General features: G+C 38.3%; 1 protein-coding gene across 1 annotated transcript in view; it reads left to right on the forward strand.

Annotated features, from left to right (window-relative positions):
* The first annotated feature begins 1784 nt into the window (after positions 1-1784).
* Positions 1785-27075, forward strand: part of C4H10orf67 (chromosome 4 C10orf67 homolog) — a 69458-nt gene continuing 44167 nt past the window's right edge. The window contains exons 1-5 of the mRNA XM_034402210.3: positions 1785-2026; positions 17376-17496; positions 17949-18092; positions 20122-20196; positions 22476-22622. Of these exons, the coding sequence (XP_034258101.1) occupies positions 1851-2026; positions 17376-17496; positions 17949-18092; positions 20122-20196; positions 22476-22622 (663 nt within the window). The 5' untranslated portion in view covers positions 1785-1850. The remainder of the gene's footprint in view (positions 2027-17375; positions 17497-17948; positions 18093-20121; positions 20197-22475; positions 22623-27075) is intronic.

The following is a 27075-nucleotide window of genomic DNA, read 5'->3' on the forward strand; positions in this document are numbered from 1 at the left end:
CATGATTTCTTTTAGAAAAAATGAAATTCTACACTCATATTCATTGATAGTGTTTGATTTAGTAAACTGTAAACATAAATTATAATCCTAAACAAAATTATAACAAAAGCCAAATTATTAGAAAGTCTTGGAATGAAATTCCCACAGATTTAGTGAGATGAAAAGCCTCCTGGTATTCAGTATGGTTTATTTAAATATGTGTTTAAGATTGTAGGCATAGAGTACAACTGTCAAATTATTTAGGAGAAAACATACATATAATTTGATAGGCTGCAATTCTAACAGTCCTAAAACACTTACTTGAGCATAAACTGAACTGAATATAGTTGAAACTCCTTCAGAATAAACAAAGGTCAAATGTAAAATTATCTTCCTTATTATACAATTTCTCAATTGCCTAGGCAGATAAGTGTCTATACTGGAACAGTACAATAAGACTTTTAGTAAAAATGTGTCCAGTTGCATACTATAAAAATATTCCTATAATAAATAATATTTTGGGTGTGCTTCACCAAGAACTCTGTATACATTCTATTTTCAGAGTCAGCAAACAGAGCTTTTAACAATGAAGTAATATATTTACAAACAAGTCTAACATATTTATATTCATAAATAGCAACTTAATATAGTTTTATCTTATGCTTTTTTAAAAAAGCATGTCCATCGTGAATGACAGTCTTGATCGTACAGGAAAATGGTTCATTTCAGGCTAATATGTATTCCTAAATGTTCATTTCAATCATTAATATCAATCAATAGTATACTATTTCACCATAACCTGGTCATTACAATCAAGAATTAGAATAGCATATTACTGAGTAAGCTATTTTCACTTAAGAAGAATTTTCCAGATTGCTCTATTCATAAATGATTATGAAAATAGAATATGACCAGCAAATTCCGGGACTAAACAACATTACCAGAACTCCTTGGTTATAGGACCTTACAGTGGTACAATCTATGGGGTAGAATCAAGAGTATTTTGTTCAGCACACTGTACAATAATCCCCTTCTTTCTGTCTGCCCGTCAGGGATTCAGAAAAGAAACTCCTGAAGCATATTTGGAACTCTATTTTTGTAGGGTTAATAATAGAATTTTCAAAGCTTGCCATTTTCCTCTCTGCTCTCAGCTATATAGGTAGCCCTTGACTTATAGCCATTCATTCAGAGACTGTTCAAAATTAAAGCAGCACTGAAAAAAATATTTAGGACCAGTCCTCACACTTACAACCGTTGCAGCCTGTTCCCATAGCCACAATCAAAATTTGGATGTCTGGCAACTGGCATGTATTTATAATGGCTACAGTGTCCTGAGGCATGTGAATTCCATTTGCAGCCTGGCCACTGCAAATTTCCAATCAGCAAAGTCAATGGGAAAAACTGGATTCACTTAATGGCCAATGATTCACTTAACAACTGCAATTATTCATTTAACAACTGTGACAAAAAAAGGTTGAAAAATCAGATGCAATTCACTTAACAACTGCTTTGCTTAGCAGTGAAAAGTCTGGTCCCAACTGTGGTTGTTTAAGTTGAAGTCTACATATACTGTGCATAATAAAGGTGAAGTTATTCTAAACCTTTTTCTTATGCTTACTATTTCAGGGCTGAGATTTCATTTACAGTCTCTTTTACCAGTTAATGGCTTTTGTGTTCTTTCATCAGTGTTCTTCCTGTCTCCCTTTATACCTCCAATATTTATTGTCTTCTCCAGCTAGAATTACTTTTTTTGTTCGAGAAGGAATAGAAGAAATACAGTAGTAAATACAGAATGTCCACATTGCTGCCATGGTAACCCATGATTGGTTCCTTGCTAATGTTCTTTCCAAGACTCAAGAAGAGGAAGAAAGATGGCCAAAGCTCATACACTTCCTATTTCTGCCTACCACTCCAAAGAATTTAAAGATCTTAATACCATTGAGCAGACTTCTACCCTGTTCTCAACCCAGAAGCTGACCATCTCACCAAACATCCTAGAGCTTTTAACTCTGCCTTGTGGTATAGACGAACTGGAACATGACTACCGGTAAAATGCTGTACCAGCTACAGGGAGCATTTTGGGAGGATTCATAATAAAGTACAAGAATAAAAGGGAGGGAGAACATCTGGTGGAGGTATGAGGTATGGGTTAGATACTCAAGACTTCTTCAGATGGGAAGTATATAGACACACTTCATTTCAAACAAGTTTACCTTTTTTAAAATAAAATATTCTGCCACTCCAATCTCCTGATGTGGGTATATGCCCACAATGGCTTTAAACAATCATCATATAATGACACTATAAAAGCCCAAAGCATGAAACCAAAAAAGCAGGAGTGATAGAGGAAACGGCAAAGCTAAAGCAGAATAAAGCCCAAGGTCAAACTTGGTGAAAAATCTTCATTAATTACCTAGAATAATTAACTGAAACTGTCGTCAGAAATAATATAGCTCTAATGTATTCAAATTATCTGGGTAAAAATCTGATGAGATAACTTAGGTTATGTGATAGTGACAATTCATTTAGAAACAATGCACCTACAAATTACATGTGTGTAATGGAGTCATCAGAACATGACCTCATTGAATGAGGTCATTCTTAACTTTCATATCATCACCCTCCCAGAGGATAGTAGTCATTTTTAAATAGAGCCAACTCACATGCCTTTAGTTATCATGGGTAATCATACAGTATATGCCCTATATATACAGAAATATTTAATACTTTACTGAAAGTATACAGTTACTGTATGCTATTACATCATAGTCCATATTAAAACAGTTATATACATTGTGTAGCTGGGCCCTGTGTAACAACTTATGAAGTAAATCAAATTTCTGCTATTAAATAATGGAGATGAATATTACTGCTACGCAACCAACCCAGAGGCAGATAGAATTGGGTTTGGAAAAGGCAGCCCAGTTGCATTAGATTCCACAAAATGAAACTAGGAAGTACATGTCCTAGGGGAGATAAGACTATTTTTTCATTTTTTATATATTGTCTCAGAGATGCTTTTTTCAAAAGGAAGCTACACTTTATTTTTTCTTGAAGATGTTTTGCTTCTCATCCAAGAAGTTTCATCAGTTCTGATTGGATGGTAGGGAACAGGGGTGGGTTCTACTTACTTTTACTACCGGTTTGCAATGGGATCGCACGCATGCGTGAACAAAGTGAGCGCACACGCCAAGCTTCTGCATATGCACAGATCACCTATGACATCCGGGGTGATGGGCAGAGCCTCCCACCGGTTTTACTACAGTTCATGCGAACTGGTCCGAAGTGGGGGCAACCCACCACTGGTAGGGAAGATGAAAAGATTATATTTCTTTGCAATCATCTGGTTGTTAGCACTCTCTCTGAGAGCCGTTGAGGCTACATGGGGGTTTATCTGTGCCCTCAGGGTCATCTGAATCAGAGTGCCAATGGTGTGTGGAATCTTCTTGGAACTGCTGAAAGGACTGTGTTGAAGACAGAAGATAGGTGGTGTCATATTCCCTCCTCTCTATTGAGGGTGGGCTCTTCAATTCTAACATAGATGGCCTCTTTCACCCCTCTTTCAAACCAATAGTTCTTTCTATCCAGACTATCCGTGGACTTTGTTATCTTCAAAAAAGTGACCTTTGCCTTTCAAATACAGATGAATTGCTGAATCTTGTCCTGATAGATTTGTTCTCCTACGTTATGCCATGGATTTGTGAGGTGGTTGTTTCTTCAATGTACAGATCTGCACATGTCTCACTGCACCATCTTGCATATACTACATTACTCAATTTCTGTCTGGGTGTTTTATCCTTGGGGTGAACAAGCTTCTGCCTTAGTGTATTCTTGAGTTTGAAATGAGTATGTATGTAGTGTTGGTTGAAAATCCTCCTAATCTTTTCCGATATTCCTGCAAAGTATGGAATGACAACATTGCTTCATTTTTGTTCTCTTCTTTGACTGCTATGGAGGAGCTTCTGCTGGATCTCTTTCTGGGTTTGATAAAAGTGCAGTTGGGATAGCCACACATTTGGACAGTTTCCGTGACGTGTTTTTTCTTTTCCCTCTTTATTGGCTGGCAAACTGTCAGCCCAGTGGTGCAAGGTTCTGATCACTCCCATTTTGTATCTCAGTGGGTGATGAGAATCAAAATGTAAATACTGATCTATGTGTGTGGGGAGGTTTCTGTAAACTTCAGTGTTAAGGTTTCTTTCTTCCTTAATGTGCACTTCACAGTCCAGAAAAGCCAGACAGTTTTCCTGAGCATCTTCTCGTGTGAATTTAATCTACATGGTCCACAGAGTTGACGTATTTGGCGGAGGCTTCCACTTCCTGTGTTTTAATCTTATATTTTTACTCCTCTCTTAAAAACATTTATTTATTTTTATTTTATTTTATTTCAAATTTATATACCGCACCTTCTCCCAAGGGACTCAGGGCGGTGTACAGCCAGATAAAAACATACAATACAAACATTAAGAACAATTAAAAGAATATATATTAATTTGGGCCCAGTTTAAAATGACAAACCAATTAAAAATTAAAAATTTAAAAATATGCTAAGCCAGCCCGGCTTGATGAAAAAAGAAAGTTTTAAGAGCACGGCGGAAGGCACCGAGGTCTTGAATTCTCCTTATTTCAGGGGGCAGCTGGTTCCATAGGGTAGGTGCCCCCACAGAGAAGGCCCTCCCCATGGGGGTCACCAGCCTACATTGTTTGGCTGATGGCACCCCGAGGAGGCCCTCTCTGTGGGAGCACACGGGTCGATGGGAGGTTGTCGGTAGCAACAGGCGGTCTCGAAGATAACTAGGTCCTATGCCATGGAGTGCTTTAAAGGTGGTAACCAATACTTTGAAGCGCACCTGGAAGACCACTGAGAGCCAGTGCAGCTCGCGCAGGAGCGGTGTTATGTGGGAGCGCCATGCAGCTCCCGTAATTACCTGCGTGGTTGCATTCTGGACCAGTTGGAGCCTCCGGGTGCTCTTCAAGGGGAGCCCCATGTAGAGAGTGTTGCAGTAGTCCAGGCGAGAGGTGACGAGGGCATGAGTGACTGTGCACATGGAATCCTGATCAAGAAAGGGTCGCAACTGGCGAATCAGGCAAACCTGACAAAAGCAATTCACTTTAAAATTTATTCCACATTTCCACCTATAATTTATTATACCCAAAATATTTTGTTTTTGCTAATTACAAGTTTTTTCTCCATTACAGCTAATTCTGATGTTTAAATGGTTCATAACTTATATAGCTATTCCCCATCAATATTTTCCTCCACTTCTATCAATTTGGCTGTAACTGTTTTCAGAAATATCTCCTTCACTCCTCCTAGGTTTATTTTTGGCTGGATTGCAGCTTGGTTAGCTGGTTTCCAGGGATGCTTTCCTCCACTCCTAGCCTTATTTGTTAGCTAGATCACAATTTGGTTTTAACTGCTCTCCAACATTTTGTCCTCCACTCCTCCTAGGTTTATTTTTAGCTGGATAACGGCTTAATCAGCTGTTTTCCAGGGATGCTTCCTTCCACTCCTAACCTACATTTAGCTGGTTCACAGTTTGGCTTTAACTGCTCCTCAGCGTTGTCTCCTCCTCTCCTGCTAAATTTATTTTTGGCTGGTTCACAGCATAGTTAGCTGTTTTCCAGGGATGCTTTCCTCTGCTCCTTACCTTATATTTAACTGGTTCACAGTTTGGCTCTAACTGCTCTCCAGCATTATCTCCTCCACTCTTCCTAAGTTTATTTTTGGCTGGTTCACAGACTAATCAGCTGTTCTCCAGGGATGCTTTCTTCCACTCCTAACCTTATATTTGACTAATTCACAATTTAGCTTTAATCATCTGATCACCAAAATCATACTTCCTTACCAATTTAAAATAATAATGCATTGTAATATATATCTTCTCTCCTACTCTCTCTTAAACTATTAATTTTATTTAAATTTCTCCCATTTCCTATTTGTTTCTTGTTTTTCTATGTAAAGCAACATTTTGAACCATTTTGAAACACTAATTTACCAAAGTTATAAAATCTAAAAACAAGTCTTATTAATATTCAAAAATTCATTTCCATTCTCTTATTTACTATGAAAAAATGACATTTTAAACCACTTTCAAATCAATTTTCTGTAACCATTAGAACTCTTATTAATATTTAAAAATTTTCTTTCAAAGTCTTCACATTTTTATAATTTTTCTATAATGACATTTCCTGCTTTAAAAATAATCATAAAGTCTATAAACAATTCCTGCTAATATTCAAAGCTTCATTCATGTTTTCTTATTTTCTATAAAGGACAATATTTTAAACCATTTTAGAGAAACAATTTTCTATATTCATTAAATCCATCAGCAATTCTTATTAGTAATCAAAAATTCATTTATAATCTTCATATTTCTTATAATTTTTCTATTATCACATTTTCCCCACCTTAAAAATCACTTCTCTCAATAATAATAATGAAAAGTCAAAAAAGGAAAGAGAAAGGGAGAAGAAAAAAGGAATAAAAATATAACAAAAGAAATCAAAAAGAAAAATTCAAAAAAAGAAAGAGAAAAAAAAGAGAGGAATAAAGTAAGAGTAATAAAGAAAGGAAAGAGAAAATAAGAGAGAGAGAGAAAGAAGAAATAGGAAGTCTCCTCCTTACATTGTTTAGACCTCAATTACATAGAAAACATTTACATCCATATTAATCAAACTGTAGTACTTTTCTCATCTTGCTGTCCAATCTATTCCAATTTTTCCCTTTCTCCAATCTGTCCATACTTTTTTTTTCTTTTCAGTTCCAATATCAATAAGGTTATAAAGACTAAAGGGTTTAGTTCTTTTGTATTCCACATATGGTACCATCATGTCTTCTTCTGTCGCTCCGCCCTTCCCTTTTGTTACAGCGCCATTAATCAGCAGTTGTTCCAATTAATTTCTTCTTTCCAACTGTCCATAAGTAGTCCAAAAACAGATTAAGTACATCTAAAATCAAGTCTTCTTAGTTTTTCTTCAAAGTAATCCAATTTGGGAAACAAGATACAAAATTTCTTCTTTAAATAGCAAGCAATCCACAGTTTGCAGTTTGCACTTTCACTTCTCAGCAGGCAACCATTTTAACTTCCTCCGCTTGTTATTTCTGATAGCTTTAAAAAGACATTCTACTTATTTCCTCTTCTCCTTCTTCCTCTTCAAAGATAATCCATTCTTATTAAAGACCAGGAAAATATCAAGTTTAATCCATCCAAAGGAACATTGATTCCAAAAGCAGTCAATAAGTACTATTGTCCTTTAATGGGTCTTCTCTTTGTTAGTTGCTTTGAATTCTTTGCCCAAGTAGTTCTTAGCTGCTATTAGGGCCAGGGCATTGTTAGTAATCAATTATTTGAAGGCTGTTCCCACCTGGGCTAATCCTACTCCCCGGCATTCAAACACCTTGCTCCTGCATCTCTTCCTGCACTTTGCTTGTCCTGGTTGCCACAGCCTTGGGGCAGCCACCATGGCAGCCGCTCTCGACGACGACGATGCAGAGGGCAATCCTCCGGCCCCGAGGAACCTGCCTGTGCCTCTCGGCCGTCCGAGGGGTCCCTGTCTAATCCCTTGTCCCTCCAGGACAGGGTAGGTCCGCAGACCTGCCGGTGGTGGCTTAATAGACAGGGTTATCATGGGGCTCCAAGGAGCCCCGTTATTTTCCTGTCCGCTCGCCGCAGCGCCAACCGGAAGGATTCACTTCCTATGTTTTAATCTTGACCCAGGTGTCATCCACATACCATGTTTTCCTGAAAATAAGACCAGCCCTGAAAATAAGACCAGCCCTGAAAATAAGACCTAGTCTGGATTTTTAAGCCCAGAGGGATGGGCATGGCTAGCATAAGAGGCAATGAGTGCATAGAGACCAACGGTGACGACAGCAGCCGCAGCTCACCAGCCCTTTGTGTGGAGGCAGAGGCAGGAGGAGGCAGAGGATCTGGACCTGCTGTGCAGCTGCCTGGATCACAGGAAGCTCACAGGAGTCTTGTGTGGTGGCACTGGCAGCAGGCAGAGATATCGGGGGAGGCAGACAATCCTGATGCCCCACATGAGTGCCTGCTCAGTGTGGCTGCAGGCAAGCCAAGAGATGGTGGGATGGAGTGGCGGTGTATTGGCATTGCCGGCCTCCCCCCGTACCTTTGCCTCCACCTGGCTTGCTGCACACTTTTTGCCCAGAGAGAGACAAAGCTTTGTCTGCCTGCAAAAGGGGCACTTTGAAATGGAGCTAATCATTCCATTTCAAAGTGTCCCATTTGCAGGCAGACAAAGCTTCAAGTCTCTGTCATTTCTCTATCCAGGTGAAGTGTTTCTGTGCCAATGGGTGCAAATTGCTCCATTCCCAAGTGCCCAATAGGTACCGGATATTTTTCGCCCAGAGGGAGATGAAGCTTCGTCTGCTTGCAAATGAGGCACTTTGAAATGGAGTGATTAGCTTTGTTTCAAAGTGTCCCATTTACATGCAAACAAAGCCTCAAGTCTCTGTCATTTCTCCATCTGGGCAAAAACTGTTTGGGTGCCTATGGGATGCTTGGGAGCGGAGTGATTTGCTCTCTTTCAAATCATCCAGATTGCTCCATTCCAGTAGTGGGTTGCTCCCGGTTCTGTCCAGTTCTTGCAAACCGGTAGAAAAAGTGGTGGGAGGCTCTACCCAACTGCTTGGATGTTACAATGGACAATATGTGCACGCGCAGAAGCACACACGCTCCCATTGCAAACTGGTAGTAAAGGTAAGTAGAACCCACCCCTGCTCCAGAGGGGAGACAAAGCTTTGTCTGTTTGCAATGGGGCACTTTGAAATGGAGCGATTAGCTTCAAGTCTCTGTCATTTCTCTGTCCAGGTGAAAAATGCTTTATGGGGTGCTTGGGAACAGACCCAAGCACTCCATAGACTCCCAAACACTTTTTACCCAAAGGGAGGTGAAGCTTCGTTGGCTTGCAAGTTGGGCACTTTTAAACGGATTAGCTCTGTTTCAAAGCATCACATGTGCAAGCAGACAAAGCTTTGAATCTCTATTATTTCTCTGAAGCTTCAAGTCTCCATCATTTCTTCATCTGGGCAAAAAGTGTGTCTGCCCTGGGAAATCCTGCAAGCCGTTGCGGCTGTGGGCAAGCAAATGGTGGGAGGAAGTGGGCAGGTGGCTGCAAAATAAGACTTTCCCCAAAACTAATGGGTCTTTTAGTAAAAAAATATATATAAGACCCGGTCTTATTTTTTGGGAAACACGGTACCTACTGTATACCAGTGAATGGGTGGAAGGAGCTTAGGGCTTCTCTAGAAATTGGCCCCAGTGGGGGACACAGGTGAACCGATGGCTCAGGTATGTTTTTGTCTGTAGAAACTTTCATTGTATTTAAAATGGGTAGTGGTCAAGCAGAGGTCCAACATGGCACATATGTGATCTGGGCTTAGGTTGGTTCTATTGCCTAATGTCCTGTCTTGTAGCAATCATTTCTTCCCTACTGTGACAGTTTCAGTTTTTGGATTGCAAGTAAGCAGTGAAGTCACATCATAAGAAGCCATAGTCTCATCTGGATCTAGCTTTAGTTTCCAAACTTTGCTGACAAGTGATAGTGCTGACCAAAGGAGCCAATGAGGTGGCTAGATGTTGTCGGTGATGGAGTTGAATGTTCCCTCTTTATGGTGAATGTTCCCTCTTTATGGATTTTGGGGGATCTATATATGTATGGAGCGGCTTCCCCAGGATAGCCTCAGTACAATAGTATTGTAGTTTGTCAATAGCATTGTTTTTCAGTAGTGGTTGCAGGAAATCGATGACCTATTTCTTATAACTGCTGGTAGTATTTCTCTTCAAAGTTTCATATATAGCAGAATCCTTCAGAAAACTGTTTACCTTGGCATTATAATCATCTGTGTTCAGAATAACACAGAATAATACAGTTGATAAAGGAAGATGTGCATCTTCCTTTATCAACTGACAATATGATGATGTTTGGTGATCTTCCTAGGGATATCACTGCTGTCCTTTCTTGAATTGTGAGTTTGGAGGGAGGTGTTTTGACATTGGTGAGGGTTGCAGAAAAAGGTGGTATTCAGCCGGTTCGCACTGGTTTGGGTGAACCGGTAGCAGCGACTGCAGGTGGGTCTGCCCTCCCACCCAGATGTAATGCCGTCCTATTTAGCCACGTTTACAAGGGAGGGTGCATGCGCAGAAGGTGTGCATGTGTGCGAGCAAAGAGTATATACGGAAGGCCGGGTGAATGCGCGGAAGGCACATGCACAGCGAGCATGCTGAAGGCTGGGCGCATGTGCGCGCATGCAGCAAAACAGTGGCAACAATATGTGAAACCCACACCTGGCTGAAGATATCTTTAATTCACCCTTAGTTGTTCTGGTTCTGGTTCTGCAAGTTTATTGTTCCTGATGGCTGATTCTGTGGTTATGATTAGATCTATGATTGGTAGCTGTTCTAGTGTTCTAGTCTGCAAAATCCAGTCCTTTGGATAAAACATTCTTTTCTGTTTGAGGAAGCTCTGTCAGAAAGATTTCTCACCCTGGGGTGATCCTTTCATCCCTACCACCATCTAGTCAGGACTGATGACCGGATAAGAATCTTCAAGAAAAAACAAAGTTCAGTTGCCTCTTGAAAAAGCACTTTTGAGATGACCTGGATGACTAGAATATCCATAGATCAGGGGTGAAATCCAGCAGGTTCTGACAGGTTCTGGAGAACCGGTAGCGGAAATTTTGAGCAGTTCGGAGAACCGGCAAATACCATTTCTGGCTGGCCCCAGAGTGGGTGAGAATGGAGATTTTGTAGGATCCTTCCCCCAGGAGTGGGGAGGGAATGGGGATTTTGCAGTATCCTTCCCCTGGAGTGGGGTGGGAATGGAGATTTTGCAGTATCCTTCCCCTGCCATGCCCACCAAGCCAGGCCCACCAAGCCACACCACACCACACCCACCAAGCCACACCCACAGAACCGGTAGTAAAAAATTTGGATTTCACTACTGTCATAGATGCTTTTAGATATTGTTTTGTTTTTAAATGCTATTATTTTAAAATAGTTCACTTCCAAGAGAGGAAAGATTATTCTCTTAGATGACCAGGAGGCAGTGTTATACATGTAATTGAAAGCCACATCCTGGGATATGTAAGCTCCCTGAATTGAAATTTTTGCATTTACCTATTAAAAGATGAATTAATAAGGGTTGGGATACAAGGAAGGCCTTTCAAATTAAAAAGAACAGGATTAGTTGAAAAATACTTTGATTTTTCTTGAAACAGCTTTTTATTTTCCTGTAGTTTTATTTTACACGAGCCTTAGAATTAAAGATAACTTTGCCCCCCTTAGAATATTCTTGGGGGGAAAATAAACAAAAATGTTTGGTCGGGAATTTTGCCCCTGAGCCAAAAAGAGAACAAAGTCAAGTAAGGGTAATAGACAATACCCTACACTGGGGATACTATAGGAAGAGGCAGGTAATATTCTGGTAAATCAGTGCTTTGTAACACTTTATGTCCCGTATGGGCATATTATTTTATTTATTTATTTGTCAAGCATATATAAGATAACAGGTAAAAGTATAAACATAATTTGAATAAATGAAAAGATTAAGAGTAAAAAGGAATATTAGGACAGGGACGGTAGGCACACTGGTGCACTTATGCACGCCCCTTACTGACCTCTCAGGAATGGGGTGAGGTCAACAGTAGACAGTCTAAGGTTAAAATTTTGGGGGTTTGGGGAAGAAACCACAGAGTCAGATAGTGCATTCCAGGCATTGACCACTCTGTTACTGAAGTCATATTTTCTGCAATCGAGTTTGGAGCAGTTTACCTTGAGTTTGTATCTATTATTTGCTTGTGTATTGTTGTGGTTGAAATTGAAGTAGTCATTGACAGGTAGGACATTGTGAAGGGCAAGCCCCCCTCCCCACTTACAAAAGATTGGGGACTCCTGATCTGTGAAATAAACTATCACAGTGTTAGGACCAATGTGGATTATGTTAAAATAGGTTTAGATCAGATCCCTGCTAGTCCTGATGGCTTAAAAACTCCCAAAATCAAAGCAAATATATCATTGAACATCCTCTGTCCTATGATATATTCCTAAATCCCTAGACCAGATGTCACTAAAATAATATGAAACTTGTTACTTCACTGAAACGTTGATTAAAAGATGCTAGAAAAGCTACACATCATTGAGTATCAATTGCTAGAAAGGAGGACAGAATTCTTATATTCATGTCCTGCTTTGGAGCTTCCCAAAGGGATTTTACTTGGTTCTTGTGAGAATAGAATGCTTAGCTACATTATCTGTACCCAGCAAATCTGATACTAAAAACTTCGGTGAACAAGCAAACAAATTGTGACATTGGGTCATTAGCTTTGCCCATCAATGCTGAAAATGTAGATGGAAATATACTACAGTTAGCTTGTCCAGTTGTGTATTGTATCCAGTTGAGGATGATGCCAGCCTGCCTACAGTTAATAGTTAATTTATGGAACAAGTCTCTAAAAACTTTCTTTAGTAGCATTTATTAGAAGGAAGATTATGGTTGCAACATGAGAATTTCCATTAATATTTTATTTCTGAATGAGATACCGATGTACAGTATATGCAACTCTTTTTCACCTCTTTCAGTTTTTAGAGATTTGTAGAGGACTGGAAGCTTGCCTCTTTAGGAATGAGGGCTGTCTGCATCTGTTTACTGTTAATAGAATAGAATAGAATAGAATAGAATAGAATAGAATAGAATAGAATAGAATAGAATAGAATAGAATAGAATAACAGAGTTGGAAGGGACCTTGGAGATCTTCTAGTCCAACCCCCTGCCCAGGCAGGAAACCCTACACCACTTCAGACAAATAGTTATCCAACATCTTCTTAAAAAATTCCAGTGTTGGAGCATTCACAACTTCTTCAGCCAAGTTGTTCCACTTATTAATTGTTCTAACTGTCAGGAAATTTCTCCTTAGTTCTAGGTTGCTTCTCTCCTTGATTAGTTTCCACCCATTGCTTCTTGTTCTACCCTCAGATGCTTTGAAGAATAGTTTGACTATTATATTATTCCCACTAGTGTGAGAAATAACTCTCACAGATGGTTGATGGTTAGCTTATTTATTTATTGGCAATACAACATTCATAGGCCACCCTGTCCATATGGACTCTTAAAATTCAGTTGTATCTCTGGGGTCACATTCAGAACCAGGAAAGGTTTTTATCCTCCCTGCTCCTGCAACGGAGGTGAGTTTCAGCAGCTTCTGACCAGTTGTGGAGAACCGGTAGTGGAAATTTTGTGTAGTTCGAAGAACCGGTAAATACCACCTCTGACTGGCCCCGCCCCCATCTATTCTCTGCCTCCCAAGTCCCAGCTGATCGGGAGGGAATGGAGATTTTACAGTATCTTTCCCGTGCCATGTCCACCAAGCCACACCCACCAAGCCATGCCACGCCCACCAAGCCACGCCCACAGAACTGGTAGTAAAATATTTTGAAACCCACCACTGTCCTGCAAGTGAATATTTTCATGTTCCCATTGGAAGAGTTTGAAATATGGCACAAATTCACTCACAGGGAGTCACTTGTATAACGCAAACTAGGAGCGATTATGGCAAGGAGTCATTTTAAGACATTTTAAGAATGGCATTATCATGTTTCTTAATATAGTTTTGCATTAAGAGTTCCCTTTCTGAATGAGCTAAGTTTAGCCTGGGTGACGTACATGTTGACTCAGTCTGATTTGATGGTCAGAAGACTAAGCAATCACTGTGTGCATCTGTTTGTCAAAACTGCCAAAGCCAGGAAATCTTTGGATAGTTTCCACCTTCAAGATATCTAGACATTACAAGCTGTCCCCACAAGACCTTGCTAAAGAAAATAACTGGCTTGTCAAATAAATTGACAATGGGCATTAAGGAAGCAACAAACCTTTCCTAAATACGTCTGAAGAGTGTTTTATGCTGTTATAGGCTGAAAATGTCAATATGATGAATCATGTATACGCAGTTAGCTTAGAGTGCAGACTCTTTAGAGAACTACTTGAAGGCACAAGATAGTTAAATTATTTAATCCAGTGTCAGCCAACATATGGCCCCCAAAAGTCTCTCTAAATCTATCAACTTGAAAAGTCTAATATAACTGAAGATGGAAGCTACTAAGTACATAAGAAGCCAATATAAACCGCATTCAATCAATCTGAACTAAATTTAATTTTAGGTATTATCCTAGCTTTCCCCACATTTTGTAGTGTGACTCTATGGCTACAAAATAAGGCATATTTTGATCTAAAAGCCGCCTATGCTAAGGCTACCAAAAAGTTTACTGCTTATTCTCTACATCAGAGGTGTCAAACTTGCAATCTGTGGGATGGGTCCGATGCATCATGCACTGGCCACCCCCACCCCCCGGTTTAGCGAAGGGAAAAAAGTTGAGATATGTCATGTTATGACAATGTGACACTGCGAGTTTGACACCCCTACTCTACACGCTATAGTTTCTCTCCCTCTCTCTCTCTCTCTCTCTCTCTCTCTCTCTCTCTCTCTCTCTCTCTCTCTCTCTCTCTCTCTCTCTCACACACACACACACACACACACACACACACACACAAATCATGAATCTTTAATATGCAGAAATTACTTATTTTTATGACTGAGCCACAAACTCTGAGTGGAAAGAGACAAGAATTGTAAACCAAGATTAATTAATCATTTAGCTAAGAATCAGGATTCAGAGCAACACCAATCATGTAAAACACAGTAGAGATTCTAACTCTCACAAATAGTTGAAAAGGACAGTTTTCCTCCTGGTTTTTACCTCGCCACAATAGATAGAGTCTCTCCAGATTTAGGTTTCTTCCTTAAAAAGCTGCAGATCTGTGGATCACCTCATTGGATAGCAGTCAACTATTTCACTCAAATTGTAAGAATTTTAACTACAGTATATGATATGGCTCTCATATCATAGACAGAAAGAAAGAAAACTTGTCATGGTTATATTGTATTTTAAAACCTGTATGTATAATATACATATTGTCTTACACAGAGGCTTAGATAAGTATTTAGTGTTCTTCTTTGATATGGGATTATTATGTCTAAGTAGACCTAATACTAGATATGCTGGAATTAGAATATTTATTATGTATTGGCTTGGTTGTATGATCTGCTTTTGCAAAACCAGGCAATGGATAGATATGACATCAGATAGAAACTATTGGAGTGCTGAAGATGACACATTGACATATCTAAGTGGGCTGGTTGGCTACGTACATAGAATCTATGTTTACAAATCCCACAACTATGAATTAGTCAACCACATTTTGGTCTATTACGTTGGCCAATCCTAGCTCCTCGGTTTAGATTCATTCATTCACTGGGAACCCAGAAAACTGAAATGAATAAATTGTAGTAATTACACCTAGAAAAACATGTTGTATGGACACAACCAGAAAGAGAAAGGCTAAGGGATGGGGTTCAGAGAACATTACGTAGAATAGGCTAGAGATGCATGAACAATGGGACTCTAGTTTATAAGAGGAAAGAGTTTCTCTTGGGTATTGTGAGATAGGTATGTTGAGTACATGGGTCTTATACAATTGGGGAAGAGCTATGGGCTGAGCCTGATTGAAAGGAATTAAATTTAAGTTTTGGGGTTTATCCTGCATCCTTGTTTTTTGTTGCTGTTCTTTGTTGAATTATTTGTTACATCATTTATCTCTGTTTCAGAGGTGGGTTTCAGTCAGTTCTGACCGGTTCTTGCGAAACAGTAGTGGAAATTTTGAGTAGTTCAGAGAACTGGTAAATACCACCTCTGCCTGGCCCGCCCCCAATCTATTCGCTGCCTCCCACTCTCCGATCTGATCGGCTAGAAGGAAAAAATCAGGCCTCGCTTTTCAGCTGGGAGATCGCTTGGCAAAGAAGAAGAAGAAGAAAAAACAAAAACCAAGACAACTTTAAGTTGCTTTAAATTGACAAGCCAAGCACCTGCTGGAAGGAGATTTTTACTTACAGAAACGAAGTGACATTCAGCAGTTCGTTTCTGGGTCAGCTGAACAACAAACTGGATAAGAGGAGGGATTCTTATATAGTTCTATGTTTTTGAAGTTTTGGGGTTTGTGCAACATGGGCTTTGTATTTCTAAAAAGGTTTGGGTGATTTCCCTTGTGAAATATCCTGTCTTGAATGAGTTTTCTACCTGCTTGTAAATGGAGCCAAACTTCCAGCTTCCACTTTCTATTATCTCTAAGCACTGGTAGCTGTTTTCTTCTTACAAAATTTCCTTTATGCAGCTGGAAGGAATGTGGAATGAGCCTCAGGCAGGTTCCTTTGTTAGCAGCTTGATTTTTCCATGCTTTTCTGGGAGTCTTTTCTTATGAGTAATATTTTATTTGGGGAAATGAAGAGGGGGGAGTTTGATTCCTTCCCAGAGTAGGTTAGTGGAGTGGGGAGGGAATGAGGATTTTGAAGTAACCTTCCCCAGGAGTGGGGAGGGAATGAGGATTTTGCAGTATGCTTCCCCTGTCACGCCCACCAAGCCATGCCCACCAAGCCACATCCACAGAACTGTTAGTAAAAAATTTTGAAACCCACTACTGCTCTGTTTGTTAATTTGAAATGGGTTTGTATTGGAACAGAGCATTATGCAAATTACCTGGTCAGACAGTTACACATTCATAGGTCAGATGGGCAAACTGTACTGGATACAGTTATCTAGATTTCAAGTGCAGATTTTCCATATCATCTGCTGTTTTAAGAAATGCCCTGAATTAAATCTGGAATTTCCTTTAGACATCTTCATATCTGTTTCTCTATATAATGCCCATCAGATGGCAGCACACAGCCAAAAGATAATTAGACTTGGTTAACATTTGGCCAAAATGCTTAAGAAATCCCAGAAGCTAGACTGGGAAACTTAAAAAAAAAAAAACCTTAGGAAGAAAATGAAATGGCAAGTCACTTCATATCACTATTAAATCTGAGGCAGTAGATGGTGTACTGACTCATGATCTATCTATATTTGTAAAATATACTCCCCTTCTATGTGTATTTTAATTTGGTCTCTGACCGCAATAAAAAGCTTACTTACTTACACTATTAAGAATAAAAGTTCTGATTGTGTAAAGAGCTCTTTACATTTCGTAGTTCCTAGCTATACCATCTTCTAAATGAGATAATTATAACATTCCACTGCAGAATAATAAAAACTAAGTACAAAATCAATCACCCAAAAGCACTGTATTCAAGTTGAAAACCAAGGAACTATAAATAGGCTTGCTTCAAAAAATATGGGCATTAATTCCATCCCAGTTATGTTTATAACACTGAAGATATATAACTAAACCAGAAATGGATCGTTTTGTAAATTGAAATGCTAATTTCTATTAGGCAAAGCTTCTCTGCTGTTTAAAATAACTACTTTTTTTTTTATTTTAAAAATCTTCAGGCCTTGTATTTCAGAGGACCTAAAAATAGGTTTTGTCATCTCTGATCATGCCACTCAAACTGAGATAAGTGAAGTAGGAGATCTGAAACAGTCTACAGCAATGACAAGAATTTTACTAGAGGTAACTTTAATTACCATTTTTCAGATATTCTCTTTTTATCTTTATTGTGCTTTTTTACCTTGCTTTGTTTTATTATCAGCCTCCAGTTTGAAGTTAGAGAGTTCATTGAATTGCATTGAGTTGAATTGTTGCAGTCTATGTGATTAATTGCCCTTGTTTATATGAAGGCTAATTCTCCTATAAAATCTGTATGGAATTCATACTGTATGTCTATAGTCATCATTATGCTTCAATATTTGCAAAGATCTTTGCTTCCCTGATATTTACATTGCATTTCTGATCAGCTTTCTTATTATTTCTTCTTTACTTTCAACTACCCACAAAACATTGAGACAGAAAGTGAAACCAAACTTTAAAAAATCCACCATAGTCAGTAACCACCTTTTGTAATCATAACAGTTCCAAAAGAAATTTTGAATTTATATAACATTTATCTTTTTTTGAATTTTTAGTTTACATACTCCCTCTGTGATGACTTTGCAATGTATAAAAATATTCTGAAAATGCAGTATGAGGAAAAAATACAGGAATATTCATCCAAACTCTGGCTAGAGATAAGTGACCGACTGGAAGACATTGAGAAACTTTATAAGCAGGTACAAGTTAACCTCCTTCATCTTCATTTTGCACCATCTGTGCTGTCTGTAAATAGCTCATAAAAGAATAACCACATAATTACAAAAAACCAATCCAATTAATATAAAAGTGAGTGCAAGTATTTAAATTCTTCAGAACTTTTCTTTAAGGAGGAGGAAGAAGAGAAGGAGAAGATGAAGACGATAAAGCAGAAGAATAGAATAGAATAGAATAGAATAGAATAGAATAGAATAGAATAGAATAGAATAGAATAGAATAGAATAGAATAGGAGTTGGAAGGGACCTTGAAGGTCTTCTAATTTTTTATTTATTTATTTATTTTTATATGCTGCCCTTCTCCGGAGACTCAGGGCGGCTTACAATGCATTAAGCAATAGCCTTCATACTTTTGTATATTTTATACAAAGTCAGCTTATTGTCCCCACAAACTGGGTCCTCATTTTACCCACCTTAGAAAGGATGGAAGGCTGAGTCGACCTTGAGCCTGGTGAGAATTGAACTCGCCGTAATTGCAGGCAGCTGGATGTTAAATGATGCCTTAGTAGGAGGCATTAGCCTCTTACGCCACTCAGGCTCCTAGTCCAATCCCCTGCTCAGACAGGAAACCATATATCATTTCAGATAAATGGTTGTCCAATCTCTTCTTCAAAATGTCCAGTGTTGGAGAATTCACTACTTCTGGAGGCAAGTTGTTCCACTGGTTAATTGTTCTAACTGTCAGGAAAGTTCTTCTTAGTTCTAGATTGCTTCTCTCCTTGATTAGTTTCCATCCATTGCTTCTTGTCCTGCCTTCAGGTGCTTTTGAGAATAGCTTAACCTCTTCTTTGTGGCAACCCCTGAGATATCAGAACACTGCTATCATGTCACTCCTAGTCCTTCTTTTTATTAAACTAGGCATACCCAATTCCAACAACCATTCTTCATTTGTTTTAGCCTCCAGTCCCTTAATCATCTTTGTTGTTCTTCTCTGCACTCTTTCTAGAGTCTCAACATCTTTTTTACATCATGGTGACCAAAACTGAAGATTTAGTGCTGTAAAATTCCTAAAATTCAGGCAGCGGGATGACCTTAAGTGGCATTGGAGCTGCATTAAGGTCCTTTGTGTTTTCAAAACTAATTCCTTGTCTCACGATGGACCATACAGATAGTCCTCAACTTACAATATTTTGTTTAAATGACCGTTCGAAGTTACAACAGCACTGAAAAAGGTGACATGAGCATTTTTCACACTTAACAACCATTGCACCATGGTCACATGATCAAAATTGAGATACTTAACAACTGGTTGATATTTATAAGAGTTGCCGTGTCCCAGGGTCATGTGATCATCTTTTGTGACCTTCTGATGAGCAAGTTAATGGGGAAACCATGTTACTAACTTAGCAATTGAGTCATTCTCTTAACAATTGTGACAAGAAAGATCGTAAAATGGGGCAAAAATCACTTAATAACTATCACCTTAGCAACAAAAAATTTGTTGTTCAGTTGTGATGATAAGTTGAAGACTACCGAGCCCACTAACTTGCCACACAGCAGAGAAGACAGACAAATTCCTGTGTTCCCTTCATACTGAATGTGGAAAAAGAATGTTCATATTTCATAATTTTCTTTCGTTGATTATTCTGTACAAGATCTCATAACTCAGGCTTTCCAAGACTGGCAGCCAGCAGGTATAGCAATTATAAATCTCAACAATATTAGGAGTCAGTCAGATCCATCAAATTCAGTAATGCCTTCCTTAATCAGGAGACATTCAGTTATGCTAGATTAAAATTCTTATGGTGTGCACTCCAAGGGTTTGATAACAATTTTGAAGCAGACAGCGCCAGACAAACTGACTTATGGATCACACTGTACAGTAGCTCCATACTTTAATATTAAAAAAATATATTTAAAAAGAGAAATTTGATAAGAACTTTTTTCTACAATGGGGATTACTTGTTTGCATTGTAACCTACTTTTTCAGTTTGTTATTACTATTAATTTAATAATTCATACAAATATGAATCCTTTCTTTTTTAATTACAGAAAGAAATAAAAACACGATATAGCTACCAACAACAATTAAGTGATGCACTTGCTATTCTTAAAATGAACTATTCCGTGAGTTTTTGATTCTTGCTATTGTATTTACTTGAGGCATCTAATACAATCTATGTTCTTTGCTCTGACTTTTTATTAGAGTGGTTGAAAGTTTTTATAAATAGTATGTTTCTCATTATTACCTGGTTTTACCATCTTTTTCATTCTTTGCCTTTATTGTACTATTCTTTTATTGCTATATTTCTGTGTTTGTGAATTGGCCAGAGTCACTTAGAGTCAGGCCATATAAAATTTAAATTAAAAAAAGTAGAGGGATATAGGTTACTTCTATTTACTGCATTAAATTTGGTATTTGAAGCAAATTATTCAAATGTTTTAACTTTCTGACCAAGAACCTGAATTGATAAAACAACACACAAGTGAAACAATCTGAAAATCTATTCTAAAGGACCAATGTGGAAATATGTGAAGTTCTCTTGTGTAGATGTGATTCTGCCCAATCATTATGTAAAGCAATTTTTATATAAGAGTAACAGGACTACTGGAATACATTGGCTTCCTGAATCCCATCTAAACTTTGCCACTCTATCTACTGAAATACACTCAAAGAGATTAGATATGCATAGTAATGATAGAAACTCTAAATAGTTTCAAAGATGATTGTATTAGTTTATGGAAGCTAATACTGTCAGTGGCTATAAATACTGGTAGTTGTACATTACATGCTGAATTGTAATCTGCAAGCTTTCCACACTGACGGCTAAAAGTGAAAGGTGTTATCATACTTTAATTTATATTTGACAGTTTCACTGACTCATCCAGCAGGCCACTGTGACATTCAGTGCTGGCCCAATCCTATTTATCCCAAATGTAGCTGTTAAATTGGTGATGATTTGGGGTTTAACTGTTGCAAGGTGGAAGTACAGCCACTGCATTTTCCCCCTTTTATGTTAAGTTAGGTGTGCCTCTAGGATGGCACTCATTATATTCTGTTCCGTGAGCTGTATTGGCTGTTAGTTTGCTTCCAGGTGCAATTCAAGGTGCTGGTTTTGACTTTTGAAGCCCTACATGGCTTGGGATCAGGCTATGGGGTCAGGCTATATGAGGGAACACCATCTGCCTATCCCATCAAAGCCAGCAGGAGGGGTATATTGTATGTCCTGTTTTTAAAGAGTTATCTGATGGGACCAAAACAGTGTGTTTTTTTCTGTTGTGGCTTCTGCACTCTAAAACATTATGCCCCCTCAGGAGGGGGAGTTAGCTCTATCTCCATTAGCCTTTTGGAAGGCCCTGAAAATGTGGCTTTACCGGCAGCTGTGGATCCCATGGGGGAATCCACGCAATGGTCATATTGGGTTTAGATCAGTGGTGGGATTCAAGTAATTTAACAACCAGTCCTCTGCCCTAATGATTTCTTCCAACAACCAGTTTGCCAAACTGCAAAGTTAACAACCAGTTCTCCCGAAGTGGTGCGAACTGGCTGAATCCCACCACTGGTTTAGATGTATGTTCAGCTCCTGCATTATTGTTTTTATTTATATTTTACAGGGTTTTTTTAACTGCTGAGACATTCTTTTAATTGTTAGTAGTACATGGCCTAGAGTCATGTTCAGTTTGATGGGCACTAGATAAATTTATTAAATAAATAAATATTTTTCCTCTCTTCTGCAGTGGTTGCCACTGTTTTCTAATCTGAACACCTCCACCGCAGGGAAATAATTTCTTCATGTTTTATCTTGTGGGTTAATTAAAGTTTGGGAAGTTGGTGGGACACAAACTGCTGTGTCATAAAATATCAGACCTTTCCCTGCCTTCCTTGGCCACTTCATAATTAAAATAAATACAAAAGCTCTTATTCTTTTTCTTTAAGGTAAAGGTAAAGGTTCCCCTTGCACATATGTGCTAGTTGTTCCGGACTCTACGGGGCAGTGCTCATCTCCATTTCAAAGCCAAAGATGTCTCCGTGGTCATATGGCCGGCATGACTAAACGGCAAAGGCACACGGACCATTGTTACCTTCCCACCAAATTGGTCCCTATTTTTCTACTTACATTTTTTTTTTTAATGTCTTTTCGAACTTGCTAAGTTGGCAGAAGCTGTAATGAGAGCTTACCCCGTTACACGGCACTAGGGATTCAAAGTGCTGAATGGCCGGCCTTTTGTTTGACAAGCTCAGCATCTTAGCCACTGAGCCACCACATCTTTTTGTTTAGATCAGACCAAAAAGAATGGTAAAACACATTCATAAACTATATGCCTCGTGAAGCTACTCATGTTGTTGTTATCTGGACAACTAACTGCAATGGGATCTCTTACTATTCCTCCTTTTGTTTTGACAGAAATATGCACAAGTGGATGAACAATGTAGAGTGGATTTACAAGCTGCAAAAATAGATAAGTTAAGGAGAATCATTGATGAGCAAGCAGATAAAATTGAATATTTAACAGCGCTGTTAGAGGAAGAGAAAGACATGAGAGATGAAAAGGTATGTTGTTTTTCACAGCCATTAAATAAATTAGGCCAGCTGCTTCATTGAAGTTTGTGGCCGAGCAGGTCTGATGCAATCCATCAACAATAAATCTGCCTTCGAATAAAATCTTTTTTCCAATTTTGTTGCAGGAGTTTCCTCTCTCTCTCTCACTCACTCACTCTCACTCACTCACTCCCACCCTCTCTCTTTCTCTCTCTCTCCACCCTCCCTCCCTCCCCCCTCTCTCTCCTACACTAGGTCATTAGATTTAGCTCACCTTGGCTTAGCCTGGATCTTTTGTGTATCTTCAAATAACCATTAACTTACCTATTTTGGAGGTACAGAATGAAATAAGGTCATCTATGTCATTTTTTAATAAATAACTGGGAGCACAGAATAAATAGAAGTGACAGCAAACTGGATGAAATAGCAAAAACCTTAAAAACACAGAGATAGCATTAAAATAATCTTGAAAGTTAAAAAATTGAAGAGATAAATGAAATAGCAGTCAATGTAAATTTTGTATTTTTTTAAAAAAAGAAAGCAATACTACCCTTGATCTTGATTAAAAGGCCAAGATTTTTCCCAAATTAATTTATACTCCAAGAAAAATTTCTGTTCAAATTCAAACATCTGGAAAATATTTTCAGAAGATAAAATCTTAGTTTTGAAATTTTGTATGAGGTTCTTTAATTCTGAGAATACCTTTGATAGGAAATGCAACCATCAATTAGGGAAGGTTTGGTTTTCTGAAACAGAAGATTTGTCTTCAAACTTATCTATTGTCAAGTATTAAATGCTGGAAGCTAATAACTGATATTAATTTTGAGACATGGACAACCTTGGTATGCACATAGATAGCACCTTTGGTTTAATAGACAATGTTCTAAATAGACAGGATCTAAATAAAATAGAACTCTAGTACAGTATTTTTGGAAACAATTATGTCAATTAGAAAGCTATGGAATGTAATATTTTGAAAAAGCTTGCTTCTTTTTCCCATGCCATATTGACATTATGGGGAAATCCAACATTAAAAATTGGAAAAAAGATGGTGATATGAAGAAAATGGATGAAACCTCAGATATTGACTTTGGATCATTTGATAGATGATGATAAGAGACAATATATTTGTTAAGAGACAATTACCATCTACCAGATGTCTATGGAGATTCTCAGTCATCCAGGACATGGTTTATTTTATTTGTTCAACTTGTATGCCGCCTTTCTCCAAAGACTCAAGGTTGTCCCACAGGTGCTTTTTTCAAGAGGCAACTGGACTTTCTGGTTTTGAAGACTTTTCGCTTCTCATCCAAGAAGCTTCTGCAGCTCTACCAGATGTAACCCAATGGCAATATTTACAACTAGAAACCTCTATTAACAACATTGTTTGGATCAGTTTCAGCTTCTCAGATATCCAAAATACAAAACAGTTGATTAAACCTTTTAAAACTAAATAACACCCTAGTACAGGTAGATCTTGAGTTACAACAGTTTATTTAATGACTGTTCAAAGTTGCAACAGCACTGTAAAAAGTGGTTTTTGATCATTTTTCACACTTATGACCACTGCGGCATCCCATGACCCCATCACCAAAATTCAGACATTTGGCAACTGACTCATACTTATGACAGTTGCAGTCAGTGGTGAAATCCAATTTTTTTTTACTACCGGTTCTGTGGGCATGGCTTGGTTGGCATGGTGTGGCTTGGTGAGTGTGGCAGGGGAAGGATATTGCAAAATCTCCATTCCCACCCCACTCTGGGGCCAGCCAGAGGTAGTATTTGCCAGTTCTCTGAACTACTCAAAATTTCCGCTACCGATTCTCCAGAACCTGTCAGAACCTGCTGGATTTCACCCCTGGTTGCAGTGTCTCAGAGCCATGTAATCACTTTTTACAATCTTCTGACAAGCAAAATCAATAGAAAATCCAGATTCCCTTAAAAACCATGTTACTAACTTAAAACTGCAGTGATTCATTTAACAACTATGACAAGAAAGATTGTAAAATGAAACAAAACTCCATTTTAACAAATGTTTCACTTAGCAACAGAATTTGGGATCAATTGTGGTCATATGTTGAGGACTACCTATGTTAATTTCAATAAGTCAATTTGATATGCAGATGGTAAGAGATGAGTGGAAGGAAGAATTAGAGGTTCCTGAGCTTAGACACTGAGACTGTGTCTTAACTTCTATAACTAGAGCAGGGATGAAATTCAGCAGCTTCTGACAGGTTCTGGAGAACCAGTAGTGGAAATTTTGAGTAGTTTGGAGAACCAGCAAATACCACCTCTGGCTGGCCCCAGAGTGGGATGGGAATGGAGATTTTGCAATATTCTTTCCCCAGGAGTGGGAAGGGAATGGAGATTTTGCAATATCCTTCCCACAGGAGTGGGGAGAGAATGGAGATTTTGCAATATCCTTCCCCCAGGAGTAGGGAGGGAATGGAGATTTTGCAGTATCCTTCCACTGCCACACCCACCAAGCAACACCATGCCCACCAAGCCACGCCCACTTAACAAGTAGTAAAAAAATTTGAATCTCACCACTGAACTAGAGTAGGATCCTAGCCTACAAATTATAGAAGAAAAAATAGTATTGAGAATTGTAACTCTAAATTATAATTTTTAACAGTTTATACAAAATCCAATAAAACAAGTTTAAAATTAATTACTAGCATATAAAATATAAATTGCCACTTTAAAACAAGCAAACCATGGTCAGTAGCCAAAGTCATTGTAAAAGCTCCAAACTATTCCAGACTCCAAAACTTAGCAAAAGAACATTGGTTAAGGAATTGGGTTTAGTGGCTGAAACGACCCTTTCTAACATTACAGAGAATCCTCAATTTATGATCACAACTGAGCCCAGAATTTTGATAATAATGAATGGTCGTTAAGCAAATCATGTGGTTGTTAATCACATTGTAAGCCTGAATTCAGCTTATCCAACAGGCGTTTTTTCCAGAAAATGGCAACAAACTTTGCAAAATGGGATCATATTATTGTAGGAGACTGCAACCAGTTGCAAATGGTAACCAATTGCCAAGCACTCAAAATGACTTGCAGAGGTGATGCAGCAGTTGTAACAGGTCATAAGTTACTTTTTTTTTTTATGTTCTAATGTCAGATACTCATTAGGGAAATAGTCACAAGTCAAGGACTACCTGTATAGTTCTGTATATTGTGTGTTCGTGTTAAGAAATTATGTTTACTTATTTAAATTAAATTAAATCAAGTAAAATGCTGCATCCTTATTGCTGTTCCTTGAATAATAAACCTGTACAACAGCCCCCTCTTGTGGATCTAATCATACTAACATGCTTATATGCAGATTTTTCCTTAGAAAGAAAAAACAAAAATATTACAAAAGGCTACAGAAGCTGTCGTTCCTCTTAATGGGATTTTTGTGCAAAATCTAGTTTGATTTTGCAATCCAATTTACCCTCATCCATTTTAATTTCTGTATAGATTTTTCTGAGGCAGAAAACATTGGGATAAAATCAGCAGTGTGGCACGTATTGGTATATGAATATAAGAGAGTGAAAGATGTACGGTAAATGTTTGGATTCACTTTCTAAAGGGCAACTTGGAGACTAGAGGCAGTGATGGGAAACAATTCCAGCACTTTTCTTTCCTAAAGTTGAACAGCTTTTAACTTGCTATATTCAAAATGGCAGATCACTGGCCTGAACTGGCCCAAATATTATTAATGTATGCATAGGTTTTAGGACCCAACTCTTATCTTTATCCATGTGTGCCTCTCCTGATTTTGTGAATTAGCAATATATGGGAAATCTTAACAAGGTAAGACATCAGAGAAAGCTCCCCTCTGCCTACAGTTCCCACTTGTCTGAGAAAGGCCACGCAGGATTTAACTTTTTTTTTAAGAGTCCCAGTTCTTATTTTGATGCTAAAAGGCCATAAATGTGCTGATTCTGCAAAGGAGCTTTGCAGTCGAAAATCATGTTTCTTGAGAATAATTTACAGATTTGTGCTACAATACACAGAAAAAATTGGAGATAGCTTTCCAGATACAACATTACATTTTATTTTAGAGCCACTAGTGGGAGCTAGTCAACAGGAAGTAGGGGTTAGATCAACATTTAAGTTCACACTCAGCCATACGGACATCGATTCAGTGACTTTAAGCCAGTCACTTCCCTTCAGCCTAAGATACCTCATAGGATTGTTATTGAAATAAAATGAATAACATTTCCCATATAACGTTACACTGAATTCCTAAGGGAAGGAGTTGTAGTGATATAAAACAATTAAGAGTGGGATTGGATCTGAATCTAAAGGCATTAATACAGATAGTCCTTGATTTATAACAATTCATTTAGTGACAGTTCAAAGTTACAATGGCATTGAAAAATGTGACTTAATGACCATTTTTCACATTTATTGAGTGAAAATAAGTCCTACGGGAGAAAGGCGGTATAGAAATATAATAAATAAATAA

The sequence above is a fragment of the Pantherophis guttatus genome, chromosome 4 (genome assembly GCF_059756535.1).
Source record: "Pantherophis guttatus breed Tessera chromosome 4, ASM5975653v1, whole genome shotgun sequence".
Lineage (NCBI taxonomy): Eukaryota > Metazoa > Chordata > Lepidosauria > Squamata > Colubridae > Pantherophis > Pantherophis guttatus.